Below are 17,520 nucleotides of genomic sequence, written 5' to 3'. Positions count from 1 at the left end.
TTTTTTTGTTTTTTTTTTTCAGACGTTTTGCTATGATTGTTGTCCTAATAGACTAGATGGAGCGTAAATGGCATGCAATTATAACACATCACAATAATTGAAACCGTTTTCGAGTGATCATTCTCCATGTTTCAAAATATGCTTTTTATTAAATAAAATTAACGTTATTGGAAAGGAAGAAGACAGTTGCTTTGCAGCGGAATAGGAAGATATTATCATGCGGACATGCAAAATATTTATTGAATTCAAAATCCACAGGAAACAGATCTGACCTGGCAATGATCTTTATATTACTCAGAGAGCATGTTTATATTTCCAGTAATATGTTAGATGTGTGTACAAAATATTAGCCATGCTTACTGTGCGTACAGTATGGAAGGGAGGGGGGGGGGAAGTAGAATTGATACGCCTACTTGATTTCACCTTATAGATGGATAGCCTGTTCGCGCGTGCTTTAAGCGAGAGCACTCTTCGACTGAATAAAGAATGACCCAGTGTTACATTAATCAAACTTCTTATCTCACCTAACAAGATGGTTCTCACGATTAGTCACCGTAATGAGGGGGTTGTTCCTGGACTGGTGCCGAAATCATAGCACCAACGACTTGACGGAGTACCTGTCACAGAACAGTCTGCTCTAAAAAAGAAGACTTCTTCGTAAAGGAAGTACGTGTAATTACCCTAAAGAGGAAAAACAATTCTTTTAAATTACACAAGCTTTTAAGAAACTCCTTCGCAAAGTTCCCTTTAAATTAAGTACCCACAGCTCCGCTAGTCATCAATCGAACTAATATGCTTCAGGCATAATCATGGGTGTAGGGATGGTGAGAGATTATCCCACATCACTTTTCCAAAACTTCTCATTATTAATTCTGAACAGAAGCTATCAGATAAGAAATTTAATAGCATTATTTCAACTAGCAGTATAATCCAGTCAAGTATGAATTCGACACGCATTGCTCAATGCACGTGTGATTTGAAACGAAGTCCAGAATGGTGAGAATAAGAATCTAACAGTACTTGTTACACTTTTCTCTTGTTAGATGCTTACGTGTTAACTGAGTACCACTGGTTGTTAGGATTTGAACTATTCAAAGACAATTGCCGAAATTTTTGATCTCCTTACAATAACCTTTCAGGGAGGTCGTTCGTAATTTTATATTTCTTCTCTTCCAGCTGTTTCATACGTTTTCCCTAAGTTGTCGCGTCTCTCGCATTATAGGCAATGACAATATGGCAGTGGCACGACCTTTGTAATGCGCTTGAATTCAAAAAACCAATTTTACTTATATCTATCTCCGAGAACATGTACGCATTTCAAAATCCATAAAATTATTTCCTTTTTTATTTTATTTTATTTATTTACTTATTTTTGGTATAATGACGAAGAACAGAGATAGGAACATGTGCCAAATTGTTCTAGAAAGTTGATCCGTATCGCCAAATATTATTGCTTGTCTCCCGGATTATGACTATGAAAATAAACGCAATTAAATAAAAAATAAGGTGGAATTTATAGTTCTGGTTGTTAGTTTTAAACAAAAGTTAGAGTAACAGAAATAAAAACATTTTATAAGAACCAAGTGTGTATTACTGTTCTAAAAGATATTGTCAGTAATGGTCCTTTTTTAAAATATTATTATCTTTTGGAACAGTCAATTCAATGACACTGACATACTCAAGAGAACCGTTTAGCTCAATATAAGCGGGAAAGGCAATAATAACTGATATGCAGCATCAATAAATAAATCGTAAAAAGGCATAATAATGATTTATTGAAAATTAGCAATCGATTTTTCGTACTGAAATTAACAGTCCATGGCCAAGATATTTAAAAAAAATTAAATAGAACATCCGAGCATATGGTAAGGGTAAGGATGGAAAGGTAAGGATGAGAATCTCTCAAACTTTCGAGATAGGCAATCGTTTTAATTTGAATTGCGAAATGTAATAAGACCTCTGAACTTTCTTTGAACACATGTTCTTATGTAAAACTGCTCCTATTAATTAGGTGGGGACTATTTTAACGGATACTGTGTTCTGTCTCAATAACGTGTTGTGCAATACATGACTTATAACGTTTAAGGTACCGAATGTGGTCGTCATCATCATCATCATGCGTATCAAGGATTTAGGCCTAGCATGGCCTGTTCCGGCCTTAGAAGTCATCGTTGAATCGTTTAAGAGGACGTCCTAGTTTTCTTTTCCCTAATGGCTTGTACTTTAAGGCTTGTTTTGGTAATCTTTCTGTTTTCATTCTTTGAACGTGTTCCATCCATTTTTTTTATATTTTTTAATTTTTTTCTATTACTGGTTCTTGGTTTAATTCTTTCATAATATCTTCGTTTTTTTGTGATCAAATAGGGTATACTTTGCAGTTTTTCTCATAAACTTCATTTCTGCTGTTGTTAATCTTTGTTTGTCTTTTTGTTTTATTGTCCAGATTTCGCTTCCATACATTAAGACCGGTAGGGCTAATGTATTGTATACTTTTAGCCTGGTTTGTTTTTGAACTAGGTTTGGTTTAAATATAGAGTTAATTACACCTGTTGATTTGGGATAATCAACAGGTGTAATTAAAATTGTAAAAATTGTAAAACGTAAAAACATAAAAATTGCAAAATCTAAATATTTTGCAATTTTTACGTTTATATCTTTTTCATTTTCATATGTGATCATACATCCTAGATAGTTAAATGTGGTACGGATGTCAAATGTTCGCTAGAGATAGAGATGGAAGTTTGTCTTGTGCATGTGTGTGTGTGTGTGTGTGTGTGTGTGTGTGTGTGTGTGCTAATAGTAACCCGCTATAGCTTTACATTTAGTTTGAAGGATTTACGTAAAAAAGTAATAATAAATGATAAGAATACAATAATTTAGACATAGTGTGTATTATAAAAACAGCACCTGCAATTTTGATATTTTACTGTGATTTTCAGAAGTATTTGTATTAATAGTGCCAGTTATTTGGCAGTTATCAATACTTCCCATGCGATTTGAAGGTCTTGTAGTTATCCTTAAAATTCATTGTGATTAACTTATCTCTCTGGGAAAAAGAGAAAAGCTATCATAAAATTTCCATCGTCATCAAATTAATATATTTCGTGTACTACATGCACCTGATGATTCACAGTTATCAGATTATCAAGTGTTTCGGAGTGACGGAAGAAAGCACATTATTTTAATTCCTGCTTGATCATAGCATGAGTAGGTAGTTCAGGACGAAATCCAAGTAAGTAACTGATCTCATTCGATTAACTAATCTTCACATTCTATAACAGTTTTTCATGCAGCGAAACAAACATTATTTTCATTTAATAAATATCATCAATTAAAACATGAAATTTTAATTATTGTTTGCTGTGATAGAAAAATTCAATTTGTGTGTTATTTTGAAGAATTAGGCTAACTGATATTGTTAATTATCAAGGATATGCCCCAGGGTTTTATTTTAATTAAATAATAATATATAAGAAACATAAATAGGGTCCATTAATTAATTCTACTTATTGAAATATCGGTACTGAAATTGTGACTCAGTTGAGGACAATATTTTTGTGATTCAAGGAAGAAATGTCGTTTTGAAGAAACATTAATAATATATATTCTATTTAGGGCTAAATTCTCATGCTTCAATAATTACGCATAAATATATTGAGATCCTACAATCGTTTATAAGAAAAAATTCCTTCTTGGTATCGCTGCTGAGGAATGTGATCATATCTTTTAAGCAGTGATAATGAAGGAGCATATTAAATATTTTCAGTGACATCCATTCGTAAAGGTCATCAAGATTATTTTAAACCCTCTACGCGAATGTGACTAGGCAAGTATCTCAAGTTCCTGTCTAACCACTGAAGACCAAACATGATTTTTAAGATAGTATTACCAAGTGATGGGAACACCTTACAAAAATCATATAGTCTCTGGAGAAACCATACCATTTAATTTAATTCTTGTTGGCTTATGACGATGCCTGATACCAATAGGAAGTAGCAGTACACCAACTACTCATCATATCTGTTAGTATACCTTCTTTGTTTCTAGACAATGATGTATAGACTAATTCTGCAATCATATGATTGAACAGTTCCTCTTTCACATTGTACTCGACTAATTGACGTGTGAAACCTCCGTAGCTTAGCTCAGTTTTCAACGGAGCCCTTTGGTTGGAATGATCTGTGTTCGAATCCAGTCTTTATCAGGACTTCTCCATCAAAAGCAAGTTAGCTTGTCTCATACGGAAGTAAAGGTTTTCCTCCTGGAAACGGATTTTTTTGATTCGTCAAATATGGCAAATAAGAAACATTGACATGAACATGAACACATATATCTACAGGCAGCGAACTATTGGACAAGGAAGGCAACGAGAAACGGCCTTGTTCTATAATAATTCCCTAGTAGTGTAGCATTGCTACCTCACCAACCATTGGATTGAGGGAAAACACACACACAACTGATGTCTTTAATTCCCCCCCCCCCCACTCCAATATATTCACATCCATCCAATTCTCGTCCGTTCAAGACTGGTTACGTCTCCTAATTATAGTTTTAGACAATTTAATGCCGTAGGCTTGCTGTTCTTCTGTTGCATTCTCTAAGCATATTATGTCCATAGATGTGTGTGTGTGTGTTCAAGGGGCCGTAATGGCTTCGTTGGGTGCTTTCTGGTTGATTTCCACTGGCAACATGGGAAAAATTACTCCGTGAAAGCTTGCTTGGCTAGTAATTTACTAAACTATACAAGGCTATTCCTGATGCAATCAATATATTAGACGTACGTTATTTTGTTGGAATGATCTTTTTGGTCAAATAAAAGAAACGAATCTTTGCCTATTAAGTTAGGTACTCCTAACCAGCCATTTTGTGTTATCCAATCGGTTTATATGCACTTTATAAGCAAATTCGATAATGCAAAATGGAACAAACATGAAGATTATGCGAATATAAAAATAGCGCGACTTTATTCAGCCAGTTACTACAGGCTGCAAAACCAAAAATTAGACATACGAGAGATTCTCGAACTTATAGAATCTGCCTTCTTCTAAACTGATAATTCACTTTAAGAATAGTGAAACTTTACTTTCTGATTATTTTTTCATTTATTTAAGTTAGATTTCGAAAAAAAAAAACTTCTACAGAAGTAATTCTGTTGTTTATATACAAAAATATATGAAATATGTTTAATGAAAATTATATACAGGATAAAAATTATGTAACAACGAAGCATACAAATTATGTAACAACGAAGCAGCCGCTGATATTTACTTAACTTTGGATAATAGGCAGAGAAGAATCAGATTCTTTTAAACGTCCTAAGAATGTTATAATTTCTAAATGTGATGAAGGAATCCGAATGCCGTATCGAATATTGTATCTACATAATTTGAAGCCGCGAATCAGATTCTTATTTAGGAGTTCAATTGTCGCATGCCACTTAATAAATCGGACCAAAATGATTAAAATATAACCTCACAATAAATAGCTGATATATAACATTTTAAACATATTCATTAACTAGCGACATCAGAATTTGTTAATACATAACGAAATAAAACCACTGAATTGAACTGACAAAAAGCTTTTAATTTATGTGCTCTTCAGCTTTGTTGGCCAGGTGAGTTGAAGCGACTCACTTATCGATCCTGCCGATCCTGAAGATGGTGATTAGTGATCAGGATGGATTAGATTATCATGGACTTAAACGAATAATTTCTTTTAGTTAAATTTCCCATGATTTCTGTATTGATACAAATAACTGCCTGCCTCAGTAATTAAGTAGTAGAAGATTCTTTGTTTACTGCAAAAGACTTCGGTTGAATTCGAAGTGACTCGTGGTATGCTTGTAAAAACCTCCTCTGGACGAGCTTAAATAACTTCTTAAGTTCAGGCTTGTGGTTATAAAATAAAACATAAAAAATTACATCTGTATTAAAATTTAAAGTAAATAAAAATAATAAATATATTGATTTCATTCTACTGTTATCTTAAATAATTTATTCATTGTATTTTGTTTTCAATGTTGGCAGGTGTTGATCCAGTTTCCAGCATTTTGAGTGTAGAATAGAACCAATGATGAATTACAAGATTTTGGCTTCAGTGTTATTTTTATTTCTTCAAGTTTCCAATATAGATTCCAGCTGTCCCCCGCCGGCAAGTGTATCTCCCTGTCAGTGTAGTACACCTTCGGAACATGATTACGCCCACATCACATGCTCTAACATGTTCGATGTGAGAGAACTGAAGCAAGCAGTTGATAAACTGCGAGGTTTACAGTTGGGTAGCATGACCATAAAAAATTCATTCCTCCCCTATTTGCCACACGACCTATTTTATAACATCACCTTCAATTCTTTTATCGTATATGACTCAAAGATTATGTCTCTGACAGAAACGGACATTGCATTAAGTGGACTGGAAAATATCCTGGATAATATTCAACTTTATCGCACTACATTTGTGAACGGATGGAGATGGTCCCATTTGGCTCATTTAAAGTATCTTAGCGATATTAAATTCTTTGATACAGACTTAGCCGCAATTACGGATATTTCTACAGTTTCGCATTTGCCGATATATATGGTAACTCTACAAAGGAATCAAGTGGAATATATACCTCCCAATGCATTTGCTCCTTTTTATCTCATGGTTCTCAGCCTGAACGGTAACAAGTTAACTAAATTAACAAGAGATATGCTTCCAGAACGAGGTGACAGACTGAAAAACATTGATATTTCGTAAGTATCTCATTTCTATATTAATATTCATCACAAGCCCATACATATCTTCCAATATTTATTTTGCTAAACTCTCTCTCTCTCTCTCTCTCTTGACGATCTTAATCTTCATAAAAGTTGAGACCGAAACCTGTACAACTTCTTAATGATTATTTTGTTATTTTTGCTCTTTTTTTTTATCCAAGAGGACTGCAATTGATAGGTTCCAGCCAGGTGTGCTTTTCGTGCGTGCCACGATCTTTAAATCTTGCACCTTGTGGGTTGTGACCTTAATCCTTTAGGTCACTAAAGCATGATGAGTGGGTGTTTAACACGAAGCAGAAATACTCGGAAATTATGTATTTGAGGATTTTAAAAAGTAAGTACAGGAGGAAATCGTGAAATGAATTGGTAAGAAATAGTTCTACATGTATTAAGAAGGTGGCATGTTTTCTAATCCGCAAGTGCTAGTAGGTAATCTGTACATTGAGTAAAAGTGTTCATCAGTGAGGGTTCAAGAGGGAAAAAAATATCGGAGACCATTCTAAGAAAGAAAAGTTGGTTGTTGGAAGGAGAAAAGTATGAGGCTGTTTTATCAAGAAATTAATTTCGGCAACTTTCAGCAATAAGATTGGCACTTTTATTTTGGTAAAAATTCGGAAAAAAATATCAGGGATTTCCATTGTAAAGGTTATGCTTATCCCCTGCAACATTAATCTATATTACGTTGCATCTTCGTGTTTCACAAATGTTTAATTTTTTATAACCCTCAGTACAACGTTTGTGTACCTCTGACTACGCCCAGTAGATGAAGCCACTCTTCTAGCCCGTGCTAAAATTAGGACACGTATCTTTGCTCTGCTCTTTACCAGAATTACAGTCAGTTTCTGTAATTAAAGTTGGATGTGTTAATAATTTAATAAAGTTAATAACTGGCCCCGGTGCTGTCCAGTCATCCTTTTGTATTCCTCACTTATTAAATGGTGCATTATCATGTTCATACGTGAAGTTAAACAATACAAACGACCAAAATGGCGATATATATATATATTGTTCGATGTTTCTTCTTCTCAGATCTATATTACATCCTTTCGACGGTCTACTATCTAGTGAAAGTTAACTCTGAAAGAACGCAGATCAAATGTGATCCTTGCTTGGGGTGCATACAGAAATACAGGTACAGAAACATACAGATGTCTCTCTTAGAAATAAAGGTACAGAAACATACAGATCTATACAGATCTGATTGTCCTGAACTCCTCCTAGTGGAGGGAATCCATTGAAGTAGGACAAGAGGAATGCATAATTTTTTTCAGAATTTCTTCCATTCTCTTAATTCATGCATTCTGCCAAAGTATATTTGTCTTTATTTCATGATCATTTTGTAATGACTTCAGTCAGAGCTGAACTCACATGTTTTCTATGGTGTGCAATCGTGCAAACGGATTTATGACTGATATGATAGCCCACGATAGCACCTGACTAGAGTGAGTTTACTCAAAACCATGTTATATTTCCAGTATTGTATCCAGCTTTTTCACAGATTTTCTCTCTGTCTCTCTATCACTGTCCCTAAATCCTCAAAAACAATTTTTAGATATTTATTCTTCTGAAATATGCCAACAGTGAAGGGGAAAATGATTTTAATATTTTAACGATAAACTCTTCGATTACGAAAGAATGTCGAATTATGTAAGTAGAAAAAAAAAACTTCAGACTTTATGATAAAAAGGACAATAATGCAATTATGTTTTTATACACTCATTTCCAAGCTTTGAATAAATGTATTAGAGAGAATTTCATATAAAAGAATCCTATGTTTCATTCCATTCTGTTTTAAAACGAGTTTATAATTGACAACTACATTGTAATACTTTTGTTAATCTCGATTTTCTACCCACCGAACTCTTTCTACATTTCTTAAACCAATTTCGATTCGAAATTTATTGAAACGAAGATGACTTTAAAAAAAAATTGCATTAATATTTTGATAGACGTGAACATGTCAGCATGTTCACGCCATGCCGACAGGATGATATTCGCATACCATTGTATTGGGAATGATTTTAAAAGTTATTGAGTGGTAGATTCTTTTTAACAAAATGTTGTTTGAATAATCTTATGACTCCTCAATAAGTCTTAAATATCATGAAGGATATTTAGTTTACATAATCTACTAAATTTCCAATCGTCTATGGATGGGGTTGTCAGAGAATAAATCTATGAATTATTCAGTTTTTTTTTTATTAGAAATTTCTACTTATCTTTTATGAACTGTATATATATTGACATCTAGTTATTCAATTTAAATATCCAGATGTCAAGATATATAATTACTTTCGTTTAGCACAACCAAAACGTCTTAAAATACTAAACGGAATCACTACACTCCTTTCAAATACTACTGAAACCTAATATAATAACAATAATAATATACTTGCAGGTTAAGGGTGACGTGTGTGTGTGTGTGTGTGTGTGTGTGTGTGTGTGTGTGTGTGTGTGTGTGTGTGTGTGTGTGTGTGTGTGTGTGTGTGTAAAACAGAATATTGGTATTTGTAATAATTCAATCACTCCTTAAATCGTGTGGATCACAACACGAGAACTATAAATACATCATATTTAGTTATTCATGATGTTTTTCAGCTGCTTTACTTGCAGGTGGCAGTCACTTGAACTAGAGGACACCTTTCAGTCCAGTGGGTTCAATTCTTTTTAATCTTCGAGTGACAGCCGTATTGCACGAATACGTATTTCTTACTCCTCCCCTCAGGGTTGAAACATTATAATTATGCGATCACTTTATACCTGACCCCCTAAAGGTTAGGTTACAGGTGACATTAAAACACATGCTAAAATTACAGGTTCGATCAACATGTGGACAAAAGTCTAATCGTAAGAATTGAAAATTAGGAAAGCAGAAAATTTGGCAGTCAAGGTTTCAACATGAATTCATAGCCGAAATGGTGAAATTAATGGCGTTGAATAAATCCATTTGCGATTACTGTGGCGTTCAGACGTCGTGTTTAAATTATACTTTTTAATTACTATATAACATGGGGGTTTCAGACAACGCATCGGCCCTTAAGAAAGGATTTTTTTAAAAGGGTTAAATAGCGAACAGCTGGAAATAAATATTTTCTTACGTTTAATCGAATCGTGAGACACTGACAGATGATATTGCAAACTGATAAGATAACGTAGAGGTTACACAGATAGGACTTCGCAAAGGCGTCATGAATACACGTGATGTATTAAATCGAATGATTTAAGTAACGTTCATAGGTCACAATACTGCAGTCCATAATACTGCAAGAGAAGTTCCAATACATTTTGTTAAAATATTAGTCTTTTAAATTTCCCTCTTCAACGTATGATGTACACATGTCGAATAGCTGGATTAGCATTTGTAATGCTCAGCTGTCTAAGCATGTTTTGTATAGTAATAATGGCTCTCGTTCCCGTTACATCTAAAAAAAACTCAACAGCCGTTTACGTTACATGTTTCTACTACTGTTTTTAGTTGCTTCATTAAATAGCTGAATGTTTTGCAAAAATAAATAAATAAAATATTATTATCATATTGTATTATATAAACGTAGTGATCTGTGATTGCATCACCTTTCCTTCTTTATTGGCTCTAAATTGATATCATTAACCTTACCATAACCACAACTCACCGATGATACTAAATGTGCAATAATATTTATGAGTTTCTGTGGGTTCAATTCACATAAAAATGCGTTGTGGTTGCTTTTGTGCCACTTTTAATGCCAAATGGAATGCACATATTCTTTCTAACACAAGAGGGAAGTTATCCACAGTATTCGATGGGATGATGAGCAGTAACTTGTTTAGACCCAATTCATTCTAAATGCTTAGAATGATATTTTCAGCAACATGGAATCATAAAAGAATGTGATGTAAAAGAAAGATCAAATTATTGTTGAAAAATATAACTACGCGTTATTTTCATTTGTTTTATTTATTGTTGGCCGGATGCTTAACCATATAATCATGTTTTCCAAAATGTACAGGATTTATATATGTTGAATAAAGATTATGTTATTTGTCTTTTTCAGACACAATCAATTCACTTATCTTCCAAGTGATATATTCAGCGGAATGACGAGCCTGGAAGCCATCAACCTTGGTCGCAATAAACTATATACCATAGATGAGGATTGGTTTTCATCAGCTTGGAACACACTGACAATGTTATATATGTCAGGTTTGTAAAGTTATATTATGTTTTGTGTGTATATATATATATATATATATATATATATATATATATATATATATATATATATATATATATAATATATATATATATATATATATATATATATACTATATCTATCTATCTATCTATCTATCTATCTATCTATCTATCTATATATATATATTAGGATATATATATTAGGATAACCAAGTAATTTTTTTAAGCTTGGTTATTTTTACTCCGAATCCCAAGTAAGCAAACAGTTAAGTTTGCGCCTGAAACGTAGTTCAAGTCTAAAGATGGTACAACATCAGGGCAACTCATTGTAAAAGTGGGTAAAGCTCTGATCACTATTCTTGGTATTTTCCCATAATGTATAGCACATCTCACTAAAAGATGTATGCTGCAATACATTATGGGTGGGGTCACTACCCAGACCGATTTCAACCTTTTTTGAGGTCTCCTCAGTGAATAGTTATACCCTAAATATATACCTATAACAAGGGTTTTAGTAATACAGAGTCTTATCAACTTTACCTATGCAAGTTGCTAAAAGGTGCTTTAATTTTTTTCTGGCGCAACTTAACTGTTTACTTACTTGGGATTAAGAGTAATAACCAAGCTTAAAAAATTACTTGGTTATCCTAATATATAATATTCCCAAGTTAAAAATTCATTTTCATCTATATCTCCTCCAGACATTTTTATTAAAAATTAAAACGCCTTTTAGCAACTTGCATAGGTAAAGTTGATAAGGCTCTGTATTACTAAAACCTTGGTATGGGTATTGAAAAAAAGTCCTTTTTAGGACTTCCAGGGTAACAAATGGCAATGCTGTAGCCAATGAAGTTTTAACTGAGGCTCGGCTATTACCGTTACCCAGCCATGACTAGAGCCTCTTAGCTCGATAACACTCCATCCACACAGATTCACTTCATTCAGATGACGGGATAAAGAGTCAAGGACTCAGTCCATCGCCCAGTTCTTATAAGAACTATAAGAACCTTGGTATGGTATATATATATATATATATATATATATATGTATACACAGACACTTGGTTATTAATTTTTATAATTAATTATATATGTATTTATAATTAATTATATATATATATATATATATATATATATATATATATATATATATATATATATATATATATATATATATGTATATATATATATATATATATATATATATATGTATTCAAGATACCAAGTAATTTTATATGAACTTGGTTTTTAATCCTATTTCTCAAGAAGCAAACAGACAACAAAGTCAAGTTTGCGCCTGCAAGTACTGCAAGTCTAAGGCAACTGATCCATAAGGTAGTGCCAGTGGAGGCAACTCGTGGTAAAGGTGAATAAAGCGCTGATCACTATTCTTAGTATTTTTCCTTTAATGTAAAGTACATACCCTTGCAGAGATGTATAATGCTAAACATTAAAGGCAATGGTCACTACCCATACCGATTTCGACCTTTGTTGAGGTCTCGTCAGTGGGAGCCAGACCTGAAAGAGTGAAGTAATGCAGAGCTCATTATGTATTTTATCAAAACAAGTTGCCACAAGATGTTTTAACCTTGTAAATAAAATCTCAGGATTAGAGATAGATGTAGAAGATTAGATTAGAGGAAAATACTAAGAATAGTGATCAGAGCTTTATCCACCTTTACCACGAGTTGCCTCGACTGGCACCACCTTAGGGATCAGTTGCCTTACCTTAGACTTGCAGTACTTGCAGCGCGCAAACTTGACTTTCTTGTCTGTTTGCTTCCTGGGAAATAGGATTAAAAACCAAGTTCATATAAAATTACTTGGTATCTTGAATACATAATATATACCCAAGTTAAAACTTTCTATATATATATATATATATATATATATATATATATATATATATATATATATATATATATATATATATATATATATATATATATATGTGTGTGTGTGTGTGTGTGTGTGTGTGTGTGTGTGTGTGTGAAAAGTTTTTTACCTTCGGGATAATATATATTAAGGATACCAAGTAATTTTATAAACTTGGTTTTTTTACTCCTCCCAAATAAGCAAAACAGTTAAGTTTGCGCCTGAACGTAGTTCAAGTCTAAAGGTAGTGCAACACCAGGGCAACTCTGTATTGATAAGGCTCTGTATTACTAAATACCTTGGTATTTCAGGATCTAGCTACTCACTGAGGAGACCTCAAAAAAAGATTTGAAACCGCTCCGGGTAGTGACCCCCCCCCACCCATAATGTATAACAGTATACATCTCTTAGTGAGATGTGTTTTACATTATGGGAAATACTATTCTTTTGTATTATACTATTATTATATTATATATTATATTATGTATTATATATTATACTATACTATTTAATGGCATTAAAATATATAGCATTTTGGGATCTGCATGTATAAACTAACAGCATGTAATTGAAAATAAATCATGCTATCCGGACTGTTAGAAAGAGAGATGGGCTGCTCAGCAATGCCCTCAGTGGCCGCTATTTCTGCAAAAAGATTTTTCTATGAATTTCAATTTTTTATTTCTTGGATCACAAGCAAAACGCGATAAAACATCCTAGATTAATTTCGTTAGATTAAAAAAATTATTCCCCATTACTCAATGGCTCAAGAATAACATCCATCGTATTTAAAATGAGTTTCTAACTCTTTAGAGATAAGCAAACCATTAAAAATGATCATGATGGTGGGTGTTTTTGTAAAAATAATATCGTATTCCCCTATATAAGAGTGATGATATTCACAAAATTCAAAATTGGTCCAAAGGATCCACGAAATATATTAACTCTACACACCTGTGAAACATTATGTACATTAGCTGTGGGAAATGCTAATTATAGAGCTTTTTAAATAAAGGTAGATTAGCTGGTCTCATACTGAAGTGGCATGATTTTTTTTTACTCTTAGGAACGTAGGTTTTTTTTTTTATCCTGCTCAACAGGAAACGCGCAAAATGAATAAATGCAGTTATTCCAAACAACGACATTTGATAATTCTAGACCGAGAATAGCACTTTCCGTACTAGTCCAGTGTACATTTTTAATTTTCTTCTGTTTTTATGCAATTGGGAGACCATTAATAGAGGTTTATTAAATCTTAACACTAAGAAACAAATATTTATTATAACATACCAGTGGTGTAGACAAAGTGAATTTGTTTAAGAAGACATTAGGCTCCAGCTTATTCTGAAATAAATAAAAGTTACTTTTTTTTTGTACAATTGCGATTCCATACATGCCTATTATATTTTGCATATTTAAAACCAGAAAATGAAATCTTTCCCCTAAATAAACAAAGATATTTATTTACTAATTAATTCTGTTTGTCTTTAGGAAATCTCATACGATGTGATTCTCGAATAACCTGGTTAACCAGAAGATTGAAGAATAATGAACCTTTCCCACGTTCCTTTTCTGGAGAATGCAACGAGCCTGCAGAGCTCAAAGGACGTCCACTAGACACACTGAACGAAGATGAAATTCTCTCAGCTGATGTCAATCCGAACATGACTGATAGGCATCTTTTGAAAGCGTTAAAAATTTGGAAGATGATACTAATTGATCGTGTTACTTTGTAAATGTTAGACCAATTTTCAGATAAATTTAATAAATTTCTAAATCCTTCTCAATTACCAAACTTGAGTAAAAGTATTCAATTCACTGAACTAATTTCACAAATAAAAGAGCTTTGAAATTAAAATAATAATTGTTATTTTTTCATTAATGTATTGACATTCATGTAAATGAGGAGACATTGAGTGAAACGATTTGTTTTTGTTTGTAATAATAAAAATAAGAATATGATTAAAGTATATTTCAGGTAATCACCAGCATAAACAGAAGAAAGCGTAATGTTATGATATAATGTATTTTTTATCTATAATTTTATCTTGGTGGAACAGCACTGAAGTTTCTATGTGAGTTTATTGGCAACATACACTTTAAGGAACTTTTTCTTAAATTACATGGGCCTATACACGCTAAGAAAACAAAATCTTGAAACCTGCCCTCGGAAACAATACATTACTATACTCAATGAGTAATAAGGGACATGAAAAACCGAACCCCAAGTATTTTTTATAGCGCAACGTTTGCATTTGTATAGAGTGATAATTTGATAATTCGCAGAGATCGTACTGTTATCTTAGTAGACTGATATCTCCTTGAGGAAGGAGGAAATGAAACATTAATATTAAAAATAAATTAAGTATTTAAAAATTAAATGTAAAAAGTATAACTTACAAACATGGCGTACTCTATTGAGTAAGAAAGAAAATTATAGAAACCGACCGGTTTCTGGAGCTCCGTAGCTCATTCGGTATAGACGAAGAGCTTTGGTCGGAAAGATCTGGGTTCGATTCCCGTCCATGACGCGAGGAACCTTTATCAGATCTTTTCGACTAAAGGTGAGTTAGCCGGTCTCATACGAAGGTGGAGGGTTTTTCTCCCGAAAACTCGGGTTTTTCATCCCTCAAAACTGGTCAACCGGTCCCTTGAACACACACACACACACACATCTACAGTCATAAATACTTACGTAGGGAAATGAAGGTAACGAGAAAACATCTTGATTCATAATCATTATTCCCTAGTAAAGTAGCATATTGTTATCCCACCTACCATAAGATTGAGAAGAGAAGAAAAAAAAAGAAGACTGGTTTCTATTTTTCTCTGTTATCTTCAGAAGTGACAAAAAATGACGATACGAAGAAAGAGATTCGATTGAAAGTGAAAATTTTAAAATAAATATACTCATTTTAATTGAAAAATGAAATTAAAGATAATTAATTTTACAACGGATGAATAATTAGGAGTTATTATCTTAGGATTTTAAATGTCAGAACTTCCTTGGAGACTTAATCGCACACAGTACTGGAAAATAAGAATGAAACCAATCCGATTCCTTTTAACCCTTTTAAACTATCTCGAGCCGTAATGATAATATCTGTTTATTATTATTATTATTATTATTATTATTATTATTATTATTATTATTATTATTATTATTATTATTATTATTATTATTATTATTATTTATGTCTAAAACTCGGTACATATTATAATACAACTGTTCATTTTAAATCTTCCAATCCTACACTTCTTTCGCTTTTACGTTTTACAAAGAAGTATTGTCAAACGCACCAAAAGGTGTTACCTTTCAAGGACTTATTTACCTTTACTTGTACAGTATCAGAATATATTTCCCTTTAGCGATACCATATGCTTATATGCTTTTGTTAGAGCACATTTGTCAATAAATCTATAACTGTGATCACAAAGACGGATTTTTGATCCCAATTGATCACAAAATGAGACCATGAATTGGAAAAAAAATTAATACAAAATGCGTCCACTCCGATTCATACTTAACACGGTAATCCATTCAGGATGGAATTATTAAAACTCCTTCTTCGAAGTATTAAGCATTGATAGTCCTCTAGAAAACCTACACAACTGAAACAATGTGACAAATGAGATTTTTTTTAGTTATGTCGGTTTTCTTGGGGGACTATTGACTTATCTATGCACGTATCGGGTTAGCTTTTACTCTTTTAGTAAATTATTTATTTTTATAATTATTCAAGTACGACATTGATGATATTTTCTATTCTACTCTACTCAACTATGTTATTAAATATTTTCTACGTTTCCTTTTAATAACTCCGAACGATCTTCTGATTTGACATCTATTGTTTAGTTTAATAACAAAATCGATCTTCAGGAGGGTAACTAACGAATAACTTTTTATTCATTGACAAAATTATTTCACAGTGAACTTAATTAGGTTTCATCAAGTTGATTTCTGCTTGGATATTGCTGAATACCAACAGTCTTCGCTATTTTATATGTTTATTAAGCGATAACTGTGCGTTATTCATTCCAAATATGTAGAAATCAGTTGAATTTTATCTGTTTTATTTTGATGACGATCCGCGCTACGTGAATATAACTTTTCTCAAAGGGAAAATAACTAGCTTGCATTACAAAATCAAATAGTTAACAATATCTGAAGGCAATATGTCTTGAAGTAATTCAATGGTATCAGATAAAGGAATGTTAGCAAACAAGGATACAACATCTAAACTAATCATAATATCTGAAGCGTCCAAATTTTAATCAGAAATTTTATTTTTAAAAGCCAAATTGTTAAAGTATTTGATTTTGTAATACATTTTGGTATTACTCAATCAAATACTTTAACAATTTGGCTTTTAAAATTTCTCCTTTAAAAACAAAAGTTATATCAACAATTGGAGGAACAGCAATGGGCAATCTTATTTCTCCTACTATCGCCAACTCCTTATGGAACTTTCCACAACTTATTTTTGATAACATTTCACCTAGACCTACTCACTTTTTCAAATATGTGGATGATATTTTTGCAACTTGGAATGGCTCTTCCTCTGAGTTACAACAATTTCTTCCTAAATTAAATGCACTTCATCCAAGGATCCAATTCGCCCTAGAAGAAGAAGAAGTAAATAAGCAGTTAGCCTTTAAAGATCTTTTAATTCTTCGTCGACCAGATGGTAGCTACATTTTTCAGTTTTTC

The 17,520-nt window shown here is 32.6% G+C and overlaps 1 protein-coding gene across 1 annotated transcript; it reads left to right on the top strand.

Moving 5' to 3' along the window:
• The first annotated feature begins 3,210 nt into the window (after positions 1-3,210).
• LOC150107498 (uncharacterized) lies at positions 3,211-14,601 on the top strand. The gene is made up of 4 exons (XM_090391347.1): positions 3,211-3,232; positions 6,030-6,737; positions 10,796-10,944; positions 14,301-14,601. The coding sequence occupies exons 2-4, from the start codon at positions 6,073-6,075 to the stop codon at positions 14,543-14,545; spliced, it is 1,059 nt and encodes a 352-aa protein (XP_090247473.1). The 5' UTR covers positions 3,211-3,232; positions 6,030-6,072; the 3' UTR covers positions 14,546-14,601.
• Positions 14,602-17,520: the final 2,919 nt, after the last annotated feature.

The sequence above is a fragment of the Typopeltis vanoorti genome, chromosome 4 (assembly GCF_054136105.1).
Source record: "Typopeltis vanoorti isolate ZY-2024b chromosome 4, IOZ_Tvanoo_1.0, whole genome shotgun sequence".
NCBI classification, from domain to species: Eukaryota; Metazoa; Arthropoda; class Arachnida; order Uropygi; family Thelyphonidae; genus Typopeltis; species Typopeltis vanoorti.
The sequence above is the reverse complement of the archived record's forward strand: the minus strand, read 5'-3'. Positions and strand labels throughout refer to the sequence as shown.